General features: G+C 43.9%; 1 protein-coding gene across 1 annotated transcript in view; it reads right to left on the bottom strand.

Annotated features, from left to right (window-relative positions):
• LOC141058371 (uncharacterized) overlaps positions 1-19,870 on the bottom strand; it is a 140,461-nt gene that overhangs the window by 39,191 nt on the left and 81,400 nt on the right. Inside the window, exons 14-18 of the mRNA XM_073554617.1 lie at positions 13,191-17,281; positions 12,812-12,937; positions 12,447-12,633; positions 12,166-12,311; positions 2,745-2,840 (exon numbers count right to left, since the gene is read on the bottom strand). Coding sequence (XP_073410718.1) covers positions 2,745-2,840; positions 12,166-12,311; positions 12,447-12,633; positions 12,812-12,937; positions 13,191-17,281 — 4,646 coding nt within the window. The remainder of the gene's footprint in view (positions 1-2,744; positions 2,841-12,165; positions 12,312-12,446; positions 12,634-12,811; positions 12,938-13,190; positions 17,282-19,870) is intronic.

The following is a 19,870-nucleotide window of genomic DNA, read 5'->3' as shown; positions in this document are numbered from 1 at the left end:
TCAAGCATCTTTTCAGTTGTTCTGCATCTCAAAAATGTTCTTCTGTGTGATCCAAACACCTCAAACTTGGTTTCGTCTGTCCATAACACTTTTTTCCAAACTTCCTCTGTCCAATGTCTGTGTTCTTTTGCCCATATTAATCTTTTCCTTTTATTAGCTAGTCTCAGATATGGCTTTTTCTTTGCCAAAGGCTAGCATCCCGGAGTCGACTTCACTGTAGACGTTGACACTGGCGTTTTTTGCGTGTACTGTTTAATGAAGCTGCCAGTTGAGGACCTGTGAGGCGTTGATTTCTCAAACTGCAGACTCTAATGTACTTGTCTTGTTGCTCAGTTGTGCAGCGGGGCCTCCCACTTCTCTTTCTGCTCTGGTTAGAGCCTGTTTGTGCTCTCCTCCAAAGGGAGTAGTACACACTGTTGTAGGAAATCTTCAGTTTCTTGGCAATTTCTCGCATGGAATAGCCTTCATTTCTAAGAACAAGAATAGACTGTCGAGTTTCACATGAAAGTTTTTTTTTCTGGCCATTTTGAGAGTCTAATGGAACCAACAAATGTAATGCTCCAGATTCTCAACTAGCTCAAAGGAAGGTCAGGTTTATAGCTTCTCTAATCAGCCAAACTGTTTTCAGCTGTGCTAACATACTTGCACATTGGATTTCAAGGGTATTCTAACCATCCATTAGCCTTCTTACACAGTTAGCAAACACAAAGTACGATAAGAACACTGGAGTGATGGTTGCTGGAAATGGGCCTTGTAATGATACTGTACGATATGACATAAGGTTCCCTGAGCATTACACTACAGATGAGACTTCTGCCTGTCACACAGCTGCGAACCACCCCCTTTTCACCCACAGCTCACACACACAGCAGCTCTGTGCCTGCATCTGTAACAGGACACCAGACACTTCCTGTGCCAATATTCCCCTCTCCACAGCTAAGGAATGTTATTTGGCTAAGTGGAAAGAATGTTCTTTGTTCTCTACCATGCGGCAAATTCAAATATGGGAGATATTAGCGAAGCTATAGCTCAGACCCCGTTCGCGACAGAAAAATGAAATGGACATTTCTGCGACGTGCTCCAATCCGGCTTCACTCGGTAGTTCTTGCTAAGTTCTAGCCCCGACGGAATCCAAGAAATGGATTTCTCCTAAACGGTGTGACATAATTACTGCATGTTTGGTTTTGAATTATGCCCTTCGACAGGCTAAAGAAAATGATATCATGTGCGTGTTTATACGAGGTACCCTCTGTGAGATATAGTTATAATAAGTTTAGTAGTCAGAATTGCAGCTCCAAGAGCAGGGGGAGGACCATCACCCAACCGACCCTTTTATGATGTCAGGACGCAGGACTATACAGTACACTCACTCAGTTGGGAGATCATTCTTGCTGAAGATTTCATGCTGCTACGATCCCAGATGCAGGGAGACGTCTGGCCCCGCCTCCCCACATGGTTAGCCTAAGTCCATCTAAGCAGATGTAAGTATTACTCTCTGTTCTGTTAATCCCGTTTATTTTATATTTGCATTGTAAATATCTAATGTCTCAACTTCATAAAATCTTTTATCTCTGTAAACACTGCCCACCTTTTTGGGAATAAATTATAAAACTTATTAGCTCTGTCTCCATGCTCTAAAAGCGAATTTCTGTGCCTTTAAGATAATTACGCTACTGAATTGGGTTGGCTTCGAACCCCTCTATTAAGTTATAACCTAGTCAGAGAAAATCTGGATATGATGGCGGCGAAGTGTGGTCTGGGTCCTCGGCACTGCTGAGAGTGACGGAAGGGATTTTATAAGCTAATTGGGTGGGTGTGGCCAGAGCATTTTATAATTCCCTCACTGCAGCGTGCCGGGTGGCCAGTCCTCATTGAAGCAGCCGACCGGCGACCAATTATCCAAGGTGTAGTTCCCTGATTGACCTGATGGTAAGGGGGGAGCCGGAGAGCTGCGAGTTCCAAAGTGGAACTGAAAAGTGGGATATACATAAATCCCTGCAGGGGGGGCAAAAACAATGGTCTCTCTCAAGGCTATTAATATCTGCCCTCACTCACTTGCTTTACCTCTCTGGTTGTGATTTTGCCATGGGAGCCCATGCATTTTTTTTCCAATGAATTAGCCCCTTAATTTAACACCTAGACGTCCCAAATTTTACACACAAACCCTAATTTAATTATTAGTCAGGGACATATAAAAAAATACATGAAATGAAATGGTTTACTGTATAAAAACCATGTGTCATTTCATGTCGGGTTTTAGAATGATTTTACAGAAGCTGGCAATTGAATTAGCGGCTATTCTGCTATGTAGAACTCTATGAAATATATATATATATATGTGTCTCAATGACATGTATATATATATTGTATGTATTCTATGTGTTTATATCTATTCTTTCGTTTCTTTATTAAACATGTCAGTGTGATTTTACTGTCTCGCAAAATGAATTGCCGGCTTTTGTTAAAGGACACCGGGTACGTATTTCTCGCAAGTCACATGTCTGGTCCGTGTGTAATCCATATTTTTTGTGCACCAATAGACTTACAATGGCGTATTTTGGCCGGAATACGCTGACATTCGCAGCATGCTGCGATTGGCACGGACCGTAAAATATGAGCGAGAAATATACGGCTGATGGGAGCTGCCCCATAGAGAATCATTGGTCTGTGTGCAATGCGTGGTTTTAACCCCTCTCACTCGTCCGTATTTCTCTCTAGTGTGACCCCGGCATAAGAGGAGTTACCTGTGTGCTGCAGGAGCCGGTTCCAGGACTCGATACTGATCCATGATCTTATCAAGGAGCTTTTGCTTCTCGTGTTTCAACTCTGTAAGTTTCTCTCTAAATATCCAACAAAGGTGAGGTCGTTACAGTATTTCCATTTTTTTGTGTGCGTTTTTATCTCCAAACTCCCCCAACAAAAAATTAATTCTATCTGCTAAAAAGTGTATGGCTGGGTTCACACAAATGTAATTTTTTTTGCCTTACAGCACCACTCAAATGATTTTTTTCTTATATTTTTTTAATTTTGTTAGGTATCGTGTTTAAGTTTCTAGAAGGCAGTAATGTACTGACCAGTCGCCGGCTTCTCCTGGTTTTAGCAGCGCTCCAGTCTACTGCAGCACCATGAGACTGCATTTGTGACCTGCCAAATCACACAGTGATTGTTGTGTGGAGTGGAGGTCACTTTTTGAATTTTCTCAATGCAAGTCTAAAAGTGTAAGGATGCAGTCAGACGGCCATATTACACGTATGCTGATCACATTGCAATTCTTGGACTTGCTCACCTGACCGGAGCGTGACAGCATGCATTTCTATGGCGTTGTCACGCTCAGGTCAGGGGAGATGATGGCCAGTCCGAGGATTGTGATGTTTGCGCCCTTAGGCTGCTTTCACACATCCGGCTTTTTGAATCCGGCACGATACGGCGAAATTTGGAACAACCGGATCCGGCACCGGATCCGGTTTTGTCCCATAGAGTTGTATTGTCGCCGCACCATGCCGGATGGGTATGCGGCGCATCCGGTTTTTGCTGGATACGGCAAAAAGTAGCCGTCCGGCGTCTGCAAAAAACGTTCGCTGCAACGTTTTTTGACAGCGCCGGATCGGTTTTTCTCAGAGCGCACGCGCGGAGACTCTGAGTCTCGCGCTGCTCTTTTAAATATGGGCGCCACCGTATCCGGCCACACAGGCATCCGGTGTCTCCGGCACATCCCGGATCCGCCCCTACGGCTTTTCGCCGCACGGCGCCGGAGACACAAAGCCGGATGTGTGAAAGAAGCCTTAGGAAGAGGCTACAAAGCACACAGTGGTCACGTGGAGCTGCAATAGATCTGAGAGCTGCTGAACCTTAGAGAAGATGTTGACCTGTGAGTATGCTTCCACCTTTATGACACTTACACACATAATGCCTAACAAAGGGTCAAATAAGAAAAAAAATCACTAGAGTGGGGCTTTAAAAACAAGATCAAAAAATGCGGGAAATTTCTAAAGTTGTAAATGTTCTTTTACAGGTCTTTAATGGACTTTTTAAAAGTGTGTACTTTTTGCGCATACATTTTCCGCTGCAATCTACAAGGCAATACATGTAGATTAGGCACAGAAAAACTAGCAAAATTCGGATTTTCAAACTTTAATGAAAAACATTGAATTCACCTTTTCAATATATAGGATATGCAAAGTGTCTCTTCAGAGAAAGAAGAGGACTAGAGCTCTAGCGCCACCTATTGGAGGCAGCGATCCTAAAAGTCAATATCGACCTTTCTTTTCTTTTTAAATATTTTTATTGAATTTTATATTTTAAAACAGAACAAGTGGGAAGGGGGAAGGGAAAAAAAGGGGGGAGGGGGTTAACAGAAAGAAAGGAAAAGGGTCCAGTAAAAAGTGGAGAACTTGTACAAAATTCTCTGTCTTACATTGTAACAATGTTACAGTGTTATAAAATACTTTGAACAAGTATAATACTTAAGTATAGAAAGGAATGGAAAGAGAAATGTAGATGTTGTGGTCTTGTTTCATCCATGCGTACCTTCAACATTGGCTTATAAACTACGAAATTTTGAATTCCATAGCTTCCATTTCCTAAAACGTTTGTTAATACCGTCGTTATTGATAGCGAACTTCCTTTCTAGGGAGCTATGTTGATGTATTTTATGTAGGATATCTGTAGATTTCGTCGCTTCAGGTTTTCTCTAGGCTATAGTGTTCTTTGCTACTAGGAAAATATGTATAGTATTTTTGATTGAAGGATTAACATGTTCCATGTCTACAGAGAGAAGAACCCTCTGGGGAGTAATCGAGAAATTATTCTTATTAAAGGGTAAAATATGTGAAATAGATTGCCCTGTTGCCCGCAGTTCCTCCAACAGAGGGATGAATGTTCCTGGTTTATGTGTGATAACCTTGTGGGGGTAAATGTCAACCTTTCAACAAGCCTTGCAATATGACTTAGGATAAAAGCCAAAGCAGACTCTCACGTTGCAGACACAATATTTTGGAATGTTTTCTCTCATTAGTGACATGTCACTCCCCACAAGGAAAAACTTTACCCCTTTGACTGCAGTCCAGAGCCTCCTACCTAGCCAAATCGGATCTCATACTTTGCACTGATGAAGGGCAACATCCCGAAACACTGTGTCTGCAAACTAAGATTATTGTTTGGCTTTTATCCTACATCATATTACAAGGCTCATTAAATGGTCAATACTGACTTTTAGAATCTCTGTTTCCAATATATGGCGCTAGAGTTCTAGTCCTCTTCCTCTATGAAGAGACAATTTGAATATTTAGTTTCCCAGAGGAACTTGCTTGGCTTATAAGTCTCCTCACTCTGACATGCTTGGCTTGTCACTCTCCACAAGGAGAAATGTTACCCCTAAATAGAATGAAATTTACAGACAAAAAAAAAATCTACATTGAACAGAATTGAATAAAAGACGAATCTGAACTGAGAAAAGTAAGTTAATGTGTATGCACAATGTAAGTGCATATTAACACATGACCATTAACCAGAGAAAACAGAAAGCAAAAAACACAAATATCCTGAACTAAAAAGTAAAAAATAAACTGCAAATAATGCATAAAGGTAATAATAATAATAATAGACGGGTATTACATACCTGGTAATGTGTTTTTCATGAGACATGACGGCACCACGAGAGAGGGGATCCGCCCAATGAGGACAGGAAACCTTCAAGATAAAAGGGGCGGCTCCTCTCTCTGCATCAGTTGTTTTACAGAGCACGAGAGGAACTCCGCAGGTTAGTGTACACATAAATAATACATCCTTTACGCTACTAAATTTCCAACACCAAGGGAGTGTATAATGCTAATAATGTACCCAACTAATGACGTGATCAATAGGGAGGGTATATAAGGGTGCCGTCATGTCTCATGAAAAAACACATTACCAGGTATGTAATACCCGTGTTTTTCCATCCTACATGACGGCATCACGAGAGAGTTACAGAGATATGTATTCTCTTTAGGGAGGGATCACTGCTTGTAACACTCTTCTCCCGAATGTGAGATCAGAGGTAGCAGATAGGTCAAATCTGTAATATTTGAAAAAGGTAGATGGAGAGGACCAAGTGGCCGCCTTACAGATTTGGTCGATGGAGGCGTCAGCTCTCTCCACCCAGGACGTCGCCATGGCCCTCGTGGAGTGGGCTTTTAGGCCTTCTGGAACAGCCCTGCCTGCACTACTATACGCTAGCATGATGGCATCTCTCACCCATCTAGCAGTAGCTATAGTCCGCTTAGAGGCTTTAAGGCCTTTTCTTGCTCCCTGGTATGAGACAAATAAGGCCCTCTGTTTTCTCCAAGGTTTTGTCATCTCTAAATACTGTAGGATACATCTCCTAACGTCTAAGCAATGAAGTCTCTCCTCCTTCTGGTTACCGGGGTTAGGACAAAAGGATGGTAAGACTAATTCCTGAGCCCTGTGGAATTTCGACACTACCTTAGGGAGGTATGCTGGGTCTAATTTTAACACAACCCTATCGTCCATGACCTGAGTGTATGGCGGGTCTGCTGATAGTGCGTGTAAGTCTCCGACCCTACGAGCCGATGTGAGTGCCACTAATAAGGCTGTCTTTAAAGTTAACACTTTATCTGACGCTGCGTTTAGCGGTTCAAATGGACTTTCTACCAGAGATGATAGGACTAAATTTAGATCCCAGGGAGGAGGCCTAGGAGACGGGACAGAGTCAGCTCTAGTACAGGCACGGATAAACCTGGTCACCCATCTATTGTTTGCCAGGTCATAGTTGAATAAGGCTGCCAGGGCTGAAACGTTAACTTTGAGGGTGCTAACAGCTAACCCCAACTCTAAACCCTTCTGTAGAAACTCCAGTACTGCCCCTACCGGTACTTCTCCCTCCCGTATCGGGCCTGAGGTAGATAAAAATTTCCTCCAAATCCTTCCATAAATTTTCGCAGTCACTAGTTTTCTGCTACTGAGTAAGGTGGATACTAACCCCGCAGAAAAAGCTTTCTTCTCTAACAGTGACCTTTCAAATTCCAGGCTGTCAAATGCAGCCTGGACTTCGGAGGGTGATTGAAGGGACCATGTGTTAATAGGTCGTGATCCTCCGGGAGCACCCATGGGTCCGTCACCGACATCACTCTCAGCCAGTAGAACCACGGTCTTTTCGGCCAAAAAGGAGCTATCATAATTACTCTGGCTTGGTCCTCCCTGATCTTCCTCAGAACTGCTGGAATGAGGCATATTGGAGGGAAGGCGTACATGAGACCTGGTGTCCACTTTATCCTGAAGGCGTCTACTGCCAACGGCCTGTCTGCTGGACTTAGGGAGCAGAATTCTTGAACCTTCTTGTTGGTTTTTGAGGCGAAAAGATCTATGATGGGTTTCCCCCACATATGCACAATCTGTTGAAAAATGGACTCTTTTAGGCACCATTCTCCTTGCCTCAGGTGGTTCCTGCTCAGAAAGTCTGCCTTCAGGTTGTCTACACCTCGAATATGCAGGGCCGATAATGAAAGGAACGGGTGTTTTGCTAGAGCCATGATCCTGCCAGCTATTCGCATCAGGGACCGAGAACAGGTGCCCCCCTGGTGGTTCATGTATGCGACTGCTGTACGGTTGTCTGATAGGACTCTCACATGATGTTCTCTTAGGTGTATCAACAATCCTTCCAGCGCCCTTTCGATGGCTAGTAGCTCCCACTCGTTTGAGGATAGATTTCTTTCCTCCTGGACCCAGGGATCCTGGAGCCATAATGTGTCTAGATGGGCTCTCCAGCCCCAAGGACTGGCATCCGTTGTGACTACCCTGGAGGCTGTGTATGTCCAGGGCACTCCTTTTGGAGAGGACTCTATCTGTAACTACCACCTGAGTGACTGGAGTACAGGGTCCGGGATGGTGAGCTTCTGCTCTAACTGCCCCTGAAGCCTCAGGTCGTTTTGTAGAACACACCACTGAAGTTCTCTTGTGTGAAACTGGGCCCATTTTACTGCCGGTATACAGGAAGTTAGGGACCCCAACACTGACATGACCCTTCTCAGAGTTATTTTTGTTTTTTTTAATGTTGCCATGATTAGATTTTTGATCTTCTCTTCTTTCTCCTCTGGGAGGCGACACTCCTGTACCACCGAGTCCATTGTTAAGCCTAAAAAATTCTAGATCATTGCTGGTACCAGTTTGGATTTTTTGAGGTTCAATTGCCAACCCCGGGTCTGTAGTGTCTCCATCACTACTTTGACTTGTTCCTGACAGTGAGAGAAATTTCTTCCCACTATCAAGAAGTCGTCCAGATATGGTATCACCAGAGTGTCCTTTTCCCTGAGATGCGCTGTGACCTCTGCAATTAATTTTGTGAAGACTCGGGGGCTATCGCTACACCAAAGGGCAGAGCCCTGTATTGAAAGTGACGCCACTGAGACCTTAACTGGACCGCCACTCTGAGATATTTGCGGTCTTGCTGCCAGATCGGGACATGATAATAAGCATCCTTGAGATCCAGGACTGCCATGTAGCACTGAGGATAGAGGAGCTTCACCGCTGACCTTATCGTTTCCATCTTGAATGATGGAACAACTAGATATTTATTGAGGCCTTTCAAATTTATAATCGTCCTCCAGGAATTGTCTGGCTTTTTTTATAAGAAATAGGGGGGAGTAAAACCCTTCCTTCTTCTCTTTTTCCGGAATTTCTTCCAGGACATGTTTTTCTAGAAGTGATAATACTTCTCCTTCCAGACTTTCTTGTTTCTCTTGAGATGACTGTACTGGAGTCTGCATGTATCTTCATGGCGGCCAGTGGTGGAATCTTAATTCCAGACCCGACCCTACTATTTGTCGTATCCAGGTACTGGATGAGATCTTCTCCCAGGCTGGGAGGAAGTGAGAGAGCCTTCCCCCCACCTGAGAAGGACCGTCACTGGGAGGGTTTTTTGGCGTCTTTGGAGGGCTTTCCGAAATAGAAGCCTCTCCCACCTCTGGCTCGCTTGTCAGAATTGTTTCTTTCTTGATCCCTGTACTGCTGTCTTCTGAATTTTCAGCCCCTCTGGAAGGAACGCCGAAAGGCCTGAAATGGCTGTTTTGAGAAATTCTTCTTTTTGTCGCCGGCTTTCTCCAACACGTCATCCAATGACGGTCCGAACAGGAAATTTCCCTCACATGGCAGAGAGCAGAGTTTCATCTTTGCCTGAGTGTCCCCCGGCCAGCATTTGAGCCATACTGCCCGGCGTCCTACATTGGTTAAGGCTGCTGATTTTGCTGCTAGCCTGGCTGAATCTGCTGAAGCTTCAGCGAGAAAGACTGCTGCTGCTCTGATGGCCGGTAATGCTTCAAGAATAGATTCCCTGGGGACTCCTTGCTCCAGCTGGTCTTCCAGGTTGTCCACCCATATTTTCAGGGACCTAGCCACACAAGTGGCCGCGATGGCGGGCCTTAGGGCCCCAGCCGAGGCCTCCCAGGCTGTTTTAAGAAAATTGTCTGTCTTCCGGTCCAGAGGTTCTTTTAGAGAACCTAAATCCTCAAAGGGTAGGGAGGATTTCCTGGCGACTTTTGATATTGCTACATCTAATTTTGGAGCTCTATCCCAGGACGAGGATGCCCCTTCCTCAAAGGGGTACCTCCTTTTTAGGGAATTGATTATCTGGTTTTTCCCATTCCCGTTTTATGAGTCCTTCCAGTTGCTCATCAATAGGGAAGGCTCTACGTTTTTTCTTCTGTAGTCCACTAAACATGAGTTCCTGAGCTGTCTTTTTTGCTCGTTCCTCTACCAGCCCCATGGTAGACCGGATTGCTTTTATAAGCTTATCTGTAGCTTCTACTGGGAATGCGTCTTCCTCGTCAGAGCTACTGTCTGAATAGCGGGTTTTATCTGAGTCCTCCTCTGATCCTGTGGAGTCCTCCTGAGAGACCACTGAGGGGCTGGATCTATCTCTAGTTCTATCCGTATCTGCTGATTGTAATGCCCTTACTGATTTGTCAACTTCTGTTTGAATTAGAGTTTTCAGACTGTCAGAGAATGAGGGTGTCTCTTCCGCTACTGTCTTGTTAATGCAATCCTGGCACAACCTTTTATTCCAAGATGCTCCTAAGGGACTATTGCATAAGGGACATTCTTTATTTTTGCTTTTTTCCCTACTCTTCTTAGGGACCTCCTATACTCCACCCCGCCAATGTATGTAAAAGAGGGGAGAGAGGAGACAAGAGAGAGAGAAAGAGAACAGACATTAGAGTGCTGGACTTTCTCGAAGCTCACTCACCACTCGGATGCTTCACAGCACGGGTACTGGATCTGGAGGCTGACTGGTCTTCTCAATGTCTCCCAAAGAGACTAGGGACCCCTCCTTCTTGTGGCGACGCTCCGCCCGTGCGCTGCCCGAGCGGCTCCCACTGCTGCTGCGGCGTGTCTGGCTCTTCTCCTCTGAGCGCGACCGCCTCTCCTTTGCCTCCTGGCGCAGTTGTAAGTGCTCTGGCGAAGGGCTCTCCATGCTATGAATTGCTTTAGCTGCTGCTGCTGCTTTGTGCAGAGAGCAGTCACATCCACCCCCCAAAAAAAAGGTGTGGTAACACTTGCCAGCACTTCCTGCTGCTTTTAATAGCAGCATTCTCTCTCTCTCTCTTTTTGTTTTTTTTAATTAATTGGCCCACCTGGTTGATCCTGCACCTGCTGGCCGCTTGCGCTTTATGCCCCCTACGCCTGCGCCCTGTAGCTTGCCTGTGCGCGCACCTGGCACCACATCCGGTTATGTGGCTGCTTGCTGTGCGCGCTCCCCCTGCTGCCTGCCGGGTGTCGTGCTGCACTTCCGGGTCGCCCATAACTACTTCCGGTCGCTAAGTGGGCGTACCCGGCCTCTTCGCAGCTCTGGCCCCGTCATGCACGCTCCCAGTGCATGCGCCTTGTCAACCCCTGCGCCGATCGTCCCCCTCAGCAGCACGTACCCGGCTTCCCTTCCGGTGCGCGTCCGGGACTTTTACAGCGTTCCCACGCCCTCGGCTGCCATGACACCTGCACCCTCATACCTGCTTCCTCCGGACCCCTGCCGACTGGCTGTCACCTGAGGGATTATGGACGTCACCCTGGCCACCACTGCTCACAGGTACTTGCTTCCAGGGTTCATCCAGAGGGTCTGGTGTCTGGCCTCAACAGGGAGGGTACACATATGTGGCCTCCAAGGAGCATTACTTCTGCCCGGGCACCGATGTGCCACACGGGCTGCATGGCCACTGTACGTCGACAGGCAGGGAACACAGAAAGTGGCCTCCGTGGACTTTTTACGGGGTATATCAACATCTGGGAGGGTACACCGCATGTGGTCTCCCAGACATCCAACTTCACCTGAGCAATCTGCCTCACAGGCTGTGGCCATGCACTTGCTCAGGGGGGAGGCATAGGAATATATGACCCCCGAGGCGACTACCGTTACCTGGCGACGGGTGTAGCAGACCGGTTTCTGCCATTAATCACCCGACCCAGGCCCAGGCATCCTCTTCATTCTTCTTTCTTCAAGAGGTTATCATCTTGAGGGTTCCCCACCGAGGACTGGAAACCAACTGATGCGGAGAGAGGAGCCGCCCCTTTTATCTTGAAGGTTTCCTGTCCTCGCTGGGCGGATCCCCTCTCTCATGGTGCCGTCATGTAGGATGGAAAAAAGGGTATTTAGTAAACATAATTTTGATCAAAATAATGTACAAGCCAACCCGCCACGTCACGGCAACCCTTGTGGGACAGTCCTTACTCTAGTATTTAAAACCTTTTCACTTGCCAAGTGACGTGAATGTGAACAAGGATCGAGTGGCTGAACCACTAGTAAAAGCTTAGGCCAGACAGGATGGTTTTCCCAGCTCAGAAAGAGGGCGGTCACACTCATATATGCACTGAATGCACAATGAACACAATTGAAATGGGCATTATGGTGAACAGTAATTGCATGATACAACCTTCATAGATAATGCTGCAATTACAAGTCCTGTAAATGTTCAGGATGCATCCTTAGCAATGTTAACACCAGTAAGAAGGCCACGTGTTCTGCATTAGCCCATGACAATTCTCTTCCAATTTTATACTCTTGGAAACAATTAGAAATAATAAGTGAAATGGTAACCAACAAGCGCAAATTTCTCTCTTTCCTATACATAAGGACAGGGTGCAGTCTATGAATACCGATGCGTTCAATAAATAGGACAGCCTTACCGGTAGCATCTTTCCTCCTCTTGCCTCAAAGCTCCACTTTCCAAGCTCCTCTCTAATAATTCACGATTGTCTTGGGTTAATGTATTAATCTGAGACAGCAAATGACTATTCTGCTCCTGAATAGTAAATTTCACCTGGGATAACACCTAAATGATAATACAAAGAAAGAATTACTCATGTTTGGGGTGCGTTGACATTTTGGTTCTCACCAGGCCCACCACTTTCCAATGTGCCGCTATTATTATCTATTGACCACAACAAATTTACAAAGCAATACTAACTTTGCACTGATCAGATAGGCCAGTATTGCTGATCTCCATGCGTTGAACAGTCTCCTTCAATTCCATACGTTCTCTCTCAAGCTGCTCTCGCTGTCTCTGCTCATCTCCAAGCTGTCTCTTCATTTCTCTTAGCTCTGAGGTCTTTTCGGTAAAGGTCTTCTCTAATCGAGACAGCTCCTCCTGAAGTCTACGTTGGAAGAGTAAGTTCCATCAGTTAATTCATGGAAGTAATAAATGAGACACCGAAGGTTACATAGCAACGAGCTAAGCTTAAGGAGAGGATTTAGGATTGTTCTCGTGCATTTCTAGGCGGATATTACAATGGAACCTTTTAAGGCAACGATCCGGTTTACCGAATGATTCACCTCTTGTGCTCGTCTTGTAGTCTTTGATTTTCCAGGTGAAATTCTTGAGCTTTGTCCATCTGCTCTTGCACTTTTCTTTGCTGTTCCTGCTGGATCTGTTCCCCTTGTATGGAAAGTTGAGAGAACCTACCGGGAAAGTATACAGTACAAATCATCAAATCAAATATCACTTTTACATAATAATATGATAGACTTGGCAGTATGCCGTAGTCTAAAAAAAGTCTGATTGGCCAGAGGCTTCCTTGATAGACTCAGATATTGATGTCCTAAAGGGGCACACACTTAACTTCTAGGGGTTGGAGGACACTATATAAATTGCCGCTTATTTCCTTAGCAGCCAGTCAGCCTTTAGGAGACAGTTCTGGAGTTACTGCCTTACCTTTCCTGTAGCTCACGGTGCTCTTGTTTAAGCACCCTCATGGCGTTTCGACCTCGCCTCAGCTCTCTTTGCATCCTTTCCAGTTCTCCCTCTTGTCTTTGAAGGTCCCTGAGTAGGGAGTCATAACGTCCTTGTAAATCTGACCTCTCTCTGCGTACGCCATGCAGTTCTATAAGTAGCAAAGACAGGGGTGATTCTGTGGCAGAAAGAGGGGTATGAGTAGAATTGGAATCAGATGAAGAAGGTCGTTCTGTAGTTGAGGTCACTTGACTAGATGATCCAGGAAGAGTTTTTGCTTCCAAGCTAGAAGGTAAACTCTTAGAATATGAAAAAATGGATTCAATCTTCTCAATTTTAGACTCAGAAACAGTTGACGGTTGTGGAATTGGGCGCGTGTTTTGCTCTAGTCTCTTTATTAATTTTGGCTCCTGACCTCCTTCTTGGAGCAGTTTCTTCATCACGATTTCCTCTCCAGACTTTGATTCCAAGTGCCTTTTCCGAGGTTCTGACTCTTGAAAACTGCTGTGTGTTTTACTGTCTTCGGCTTTTCTGTTGAAGGATGTCTTTTCTCCAGTGCTTTCTCCTAGTTGACTTTTAAGAACCTGCATATCGTCGGCACTTTCTTGCAGTTGTCTTTGAAGAAGTTCTGATAACTTTTTACTCTCATCCAGTTTGTGCAAAAGAGACTGCTCAGATATCTCCCTTTCTTTCAGCTGATTTATTAGTGAATACTCTTTTCCTGTGCATTCCGCTAACTGGCTTTTGAGGGTTTGTATATCATTTTCTTGTTTGTGAAGCAGTTTCTGAGCCTTTTCGGAGATTTCTTGAAGTTGTTTCATTAGACATTGCGTCTGTTCATCTTTCTCCTGTTCTTCCAGTGCTTTTTCCTCCCCTGTCTCTGACTGCTTTCTTTCTTCATTTCTTCTGCTCATGTGCTCTCTTTCTCTAGACATTTCATCCACTTGTCTTTTCAGCATTTCAATCTCCGTTCCATCATGTATTTGTTTCTCTGTAGCTTGCAATATTCTTTCATCCAACTGTCGTTTCAAAGACAGTCTCTCTCTTTCATTTTCTTCCATTTGGATCTTCCAGGACTTTTCTTGTTCAGCACTCTCTTGCAACTGTCTCCTTAGGAACTGGAGTTCTGCACTGTTTTCTTCCAGCTGTCTCTTTAAAAGCTGTTCTCTTTCGTCCAAGCGCCTGTTGAGCATAAAGTTCTCCCCACTTCTTTCATCTAGATGTCTTTTTTGCGATTCTATTTCTTCTGTACTTTTTTGAAGCTGCTTTTTAAAGGATTCTACCTCTTCTACTTTTTCTTTAATTTGCCTCCTCAGTGAAATCTCCCTTATCTCTTTGTCTTTGGACTGTCTTAACAGTGACTGTATTTCCTCCTCATTCTCTTTCATGATGGTCTGGTGCAATTGTCTCTCTCTTGCATATTCTTCTAGTTGCCTTTGCTGCACTTTTCTCCTTCCTTCATTTTCCTCTAAATGTCTCCTAAGTACCTGTAACTCCCAGTCACTCTCTTCCAGCTTTCTGTTTAGAGAGTGCTGCTTCCCGGTGCCTTCATCTAGCTGTTTTCTCTGGAATAATATTTGTTCTTCTCTTTCTTCAAGCTGTTTTTGCAGGCCATGTATATCCGTCTCGCTTTCTTTAATTCTTCTAAGTAGCGCCTCCTCTTTCTCTGCACTTTTTTGTATCTTTCTGGTCAGACTTTCAAATTGGTCTGACATTTCATGAAGTTCGCTTTTCAATGAAGTCGTTTCTGCTGTCAGAGTCTGCACGGCATCTGTTTCTTGTATATTCCCTTGAAGCTGGTGCTGAAGACATTTTTCCTCCATATCCTTGAGTTGTAACTTTAGGGACTGCACCACTGTATCTTTTTCTTGCACCTGTATTTTTAGGGTCTTCAGTTTATGGGAATTCTCCTCTAGTTTCTTGGACTCTAATAACTTTTCTCTTTGACTGTGTTCAAGCTGTAGTCTCAATAATTGCCCCTCACTACTAGTGTCTTGTAACTGCTTTTGAAGGAACTGGATAGTGACAGTGCTCTCTTCCAGTTGTTTCTTTACTAACTGTTCTATGCCTTCTATTTTTTCTAAGTTTCTTTTGAGTTCCTGTACCTCAGATGCCCTCTCCTCAAGCTGTCTCTTCACTAAATTTTCTATTTCTTCTCTTTTTGCCAAGTCCTGCTTAAGTTCTTGTACCTCACTTGTCTTCTCTTCCAGTTGTCTTTTAACCAGTTTCTGAAATTCTCCTTCTTTGGCCAAGTTCTCCTTGAGCTCTTTTACCTCCTTGATTTTCTCTTCTAATTGTTTTTTCAGAAGCTGCTCTAATTCATCTTCTTTTTCTAAGCTTCTCTTGAGTATTTGTATCTCTCCCGTTCTCTCTTCCAGTTGGCTCTCCATTAACTTCACCAATTCATTTATTTTTTCCAAATTCCGTGTAAGTTGATTTGCTTCATTATGACTCTCTCCCAGCTGCTTCTTCAGTGTTCGCTCTGCTTGTTCTCTTTTATCTACATTTTTCTTGAGAATCTGCACTTCAAGAGTTTTCTCTTCCAGTTGTCTCTTCATTAAATGCTCAAACTCTTCTCTGTTTTCTAAGTTTTTCCGGAGTAAATGTATTTCTCCAGACTTTTCATCCAGTTGCTTCTTCCATAGCTGCTCTACTTCATCTCTTTTTTCTAAGTTTGCTTTAAGAGTTTGAACCTCTGTGGTTGTTTCTTCTAGTTGTCTTTTTAGCATCTCTGTTTCACTTGTGCTTTCTTCAAACTGCTTCTTTAACGATCCTTCCTCTCTTCCTTGAAGATGCATCTTTATGGATTGCATATCCCTCGTGCTAGCTTCTAACTGCATTTTTAAGAGCTGCATCTCCTCAGAATTTTCTTGTAGATGCTGCTTAAGTAAGTGTGAGTCTCTCATATCAGATAACTGCTGTTTTAATAATGTTACCTCCACCACCTTCTCATAAAGTTGTCTCTGCAACATTGTGTTTTCATTTTCTTTCTCTTGTACCTGTTTCTTTATTGACTCCATCTCAGTAGCACCGCATTCAAGTTTTGAGTTTAGAGAATGTATCTCATCTTTACCTAATTCCAGACGAGTCTTCAGTGTCTGCACCTCTTCGGCTCTCAGTTTCTGCTGTGTCTGCAATGACTGAACTTTTTCTGATCTCAATTCCAGTTGTGTCTTCAGTGATTCAAGCTCTCCAGCATTCAGCTCCAGTTGGTTCTTTAAGGATCTTGACTCTTCGGCACTTGACTCCAGTTGGATCTTTTGTGATTGCACCTCTGCAACACTCAAATCAATCTGTACTTTCAGTGACTCTACCTTTCCAGTGCTCAGTTCCAACTCTGTCCTCAGAGAATTTACCTCTCCACTTACTGATTCCAGTTGTGCGTCCAGAGATTGTTCCCTGTTTCTGCTCCTTTCTAGTTGTGCCTTCAGTGACCGTACATCTCCATCGCTGTGTCCTAGTTGAGTCTTTAATGACTGTGACTCTCCAGTACTGAGCTCCAGTTGGGTCATCAGAGATCCTACTTCTCCAGCGCTCAATTCCAGTTGTGTCTTTAATGTCTGAACTTCTCTCTGACATAAATCCAGCTGTGTCTTTAGCGCTTGCTCATCCACAGTTTTTAGATCTAGCTGACACTGTAACGAGTTGACCTCTCCCGCACACAATTCTAACTGTGTTTTTAATGACTGTACCTCTTCAGCTCTCATTACTAGCTCCAACGTTAAGGATTGTACCTCTCCATCACGCGGTTCTCTGTGCTTCACCTGTAACTTCTCAGTTTTAGAACTATCCGCGCCCTCTAACGGCAGCAGCTCCGAAGAAGTGTCTTGGATTATCTGATCATCAGGATCAATGTTGCTGGGATGTTTGTTACTTTCTTTATAATTTCCAATATGTAGCTCTGACTGATCAATGCCTTCCTCTACTTTTAACAATTTTTCACCAATTTCTGCGTTTTTATCTTCTGGATGACTCTTTATAACATCATCCTCTGCTTTTTTCCTCTCTTTATCATCTGAGTCTCCATCTCCAGTTAGATGATCTTTATCCACCAAACTGCCACCATCTGGCTCCTAGTGGAGTACAAAGAAATTAAGATAAATAACTGAAAGCACTAAAAGCCCCCATATAGATTAGATAACTATCAGCCAAACGATCGTTCATTCAATATCTACCACCCTTTGCTCCCCCATACATGGCAAAGCTTGGACAAGCATCTTATTTTCCAGAAAACAACAGGATCAGCCATTGGAAATCCAACTGGCCAGATCCTTCTCACTCCCGACATCATCTATAGGGATAGAGTCTGGAGCCCCCCACACACAATAAATTTTAGCTATATGGGGCCTTAACATTAGACCTTACGTAATGTTATAACACTACATATCTTACAGAAAAACTACTATTTATTCACAATTCATCACGATATACTATCCCACTCCCATAGCACGGCATATTGTGTCTCCAAGTCTACGTACTGAACATTCTGTAAATGTGGCTGTTTTACAAAATATTGGGCATAAGGAAAGTTTTGCAACTACTGAAAATTCATAAGTCGGAAACAAACACTGTTACAGTCATTTTGAAAATTGTCCTTTCATTTATCCCCTATAAATATATTCATACCCATTGAATTTCCCGTGCTAATTTTAATCAAAATCATATACGGTAAATAACGATTTTTAATTACTTTTACTCAACTACAATTACATCTTTTCATAAGGTTAGGACAGAGATCACTAACCAGAATATAGTGATGCTTAAGGGGAATCTTTCATCAAGTTTTTGACACCTAATCTGAGAACGGCATAATGTAAAGACAAAAACCCTGATTCCAGCGATGTGTCACTTACTGGGTTGCTTGCTGTAATTTTTAATAAAATCACTGTTTTATCAGCAGGAGATTATCACTAGAAGACTAGTAAGCCAAGCCCCCACCACTGATAGGCAGTTTTCTGCCTATGTACAATGTACACAAAAAAAACAGCCAATCAGTGGTGTGGGTGGGGTTATACAGAACTCAGCATTCAGAGAACTGCTAGATCTGTAGCAGATAAAACTGATTTTATCAAAAACTACAGCAAGAAGCTCAGTAAGTGACACATCGCTGGAATCATGGTTTTTGCCCCTATATTATGCTGTTCTCAGATGGGGTATCAAAAACTTGGTGACAGATTCACTTTAAGTTTAATCTTGGTCAAAATCTAAGACAAAAGTAAGACATGCATTTAAAAGTATCTTTGATTTTGGTCTTGGTCCCAGTATAACAATATTATAGTGACCCATAAAGTTGCTAAATCAGAGATTAGTATAGCAAAAGAAAGGACTGTTGTTGTGAGTTCATTTTCCCTTTCACCATTGAGGTCTGATGAACTCCCTCTTCTGGTGAAGGAAGGTAGTGAGGCTGATTACCAAGCACCTGAGCAGGATGATGATGACTGGGTGACTGGAATTGCTGACTGGATATAAGGCAGCCGACGCCCTTCTGCCTTGCTGGTGATTTCTCTGAGGGATTCTATGAGACCGGTCTGATTCCTGCTCTTCAAAAGCTTTGTTTTCTGCTCTGCTTTTTGCATTTGTGTTTTGGTTTTGTTTTGCCTTGTTTTTCTGGATTTCTGCCATTCCCTGCTGGGGTGAGCTGAATTCCTTTTTGCTCTGTCTTCAGAAAATACCTGAGTACTGATTTAGTCTTTTTGAAGCCTAGCGTCTTCAGGGCTTTTTTCCCGATCAGTCTGTTGGCTCATGTTTTTATAGGGTTTTTGCAGATTGCAGACAGCAGCTTTTCTATCCTGTCCTATTTAGATAGCTTGGGACCCATCATTTGCTCAGCCTATCTTTCTATCTGTGTTAGTGTTTTTTCATCTTGCTTCACTGTCATTATATGTTGGGGGCTGCCTATTGCTTTGGGGTCTGCTCTGGGGCAGTTTAGATTTCCCTTTCTGTCTTTAGGCTATTTAGTTCTCCGGCTGTGATCGAGGGGTCTAGGGCACCGTAGGAACGCTCCACGGCTACTGATAGTTGTTGTTGATAGGTTTAGAAGTCTGCAATCCGATAGCTGCCAACTTCTCTGGTTTTCTGGACTTAGCTAGTATTTCTGTTTTTGCCTCCTACGGTGACTCATTCATAACAGACTGTGCAACATGTGACCACTTTGGATATATGTTGTGATAGAGGGACTTGTTAGAGTGGTCTGAAACTTTTGTAATGTCTCTTTAGGGCAATTAGAGCCTCGGTCAGCTTGGTAGTCAATCTAACACATGAACAGAGGTGTGCATTGAGAAAGACTACCGTAAGTGCAGAAAGTGGGCCTGCTATAGTTCGGTGCGACTATTATGGCCTGATGCTATAACTATGCTGCTTTTCTCATGGTTCAGAGAGTTGGGTGCCATCACAGCCAAGCAATAACCTGAACGGCACATAGCGCAGAGAAGTGACCGTGATGCCACCCGGCAGAGTTGGGAATTTGTTGAGTGGTGGCAAAGTGGCCGGTTTGGCTGGTTATAGCCGTGCAGGGGAATACAACAGACCACAAATGCCAGCCGAATTTGTTGTTAATTGCCAAGAATGAAGATCTAAGAGAAGCTCAGGCTCCTCAGGTTTTCTCATGTGTTTCCCTATCATAGGAGAGATTTAAGCCAGAAGGCTCATTCAGACTTCCAATA

Source organism: Dendrobates tinctorius, unplaced genomic scaffold (assembly GCF_039654945.1).
Source record: "Dendrobates tinctorius isolate UK_male_01 unplaced genomic scaffold, ASM3965494v1 ptg000211l, whole genome shotgun sequence".
Taxonomy (NCBI): domain Eukaryota; kingdom Metazoa; phylum Chordata; class Amphibia; order Anura; family Dendrobatidae; genus Dendrobates; species Dendrobates tinctorius.
Note: the sequence above shows the minus strand (reverse complement) of the source record. Positions and strands in the feature narration are given on the sequence as shown.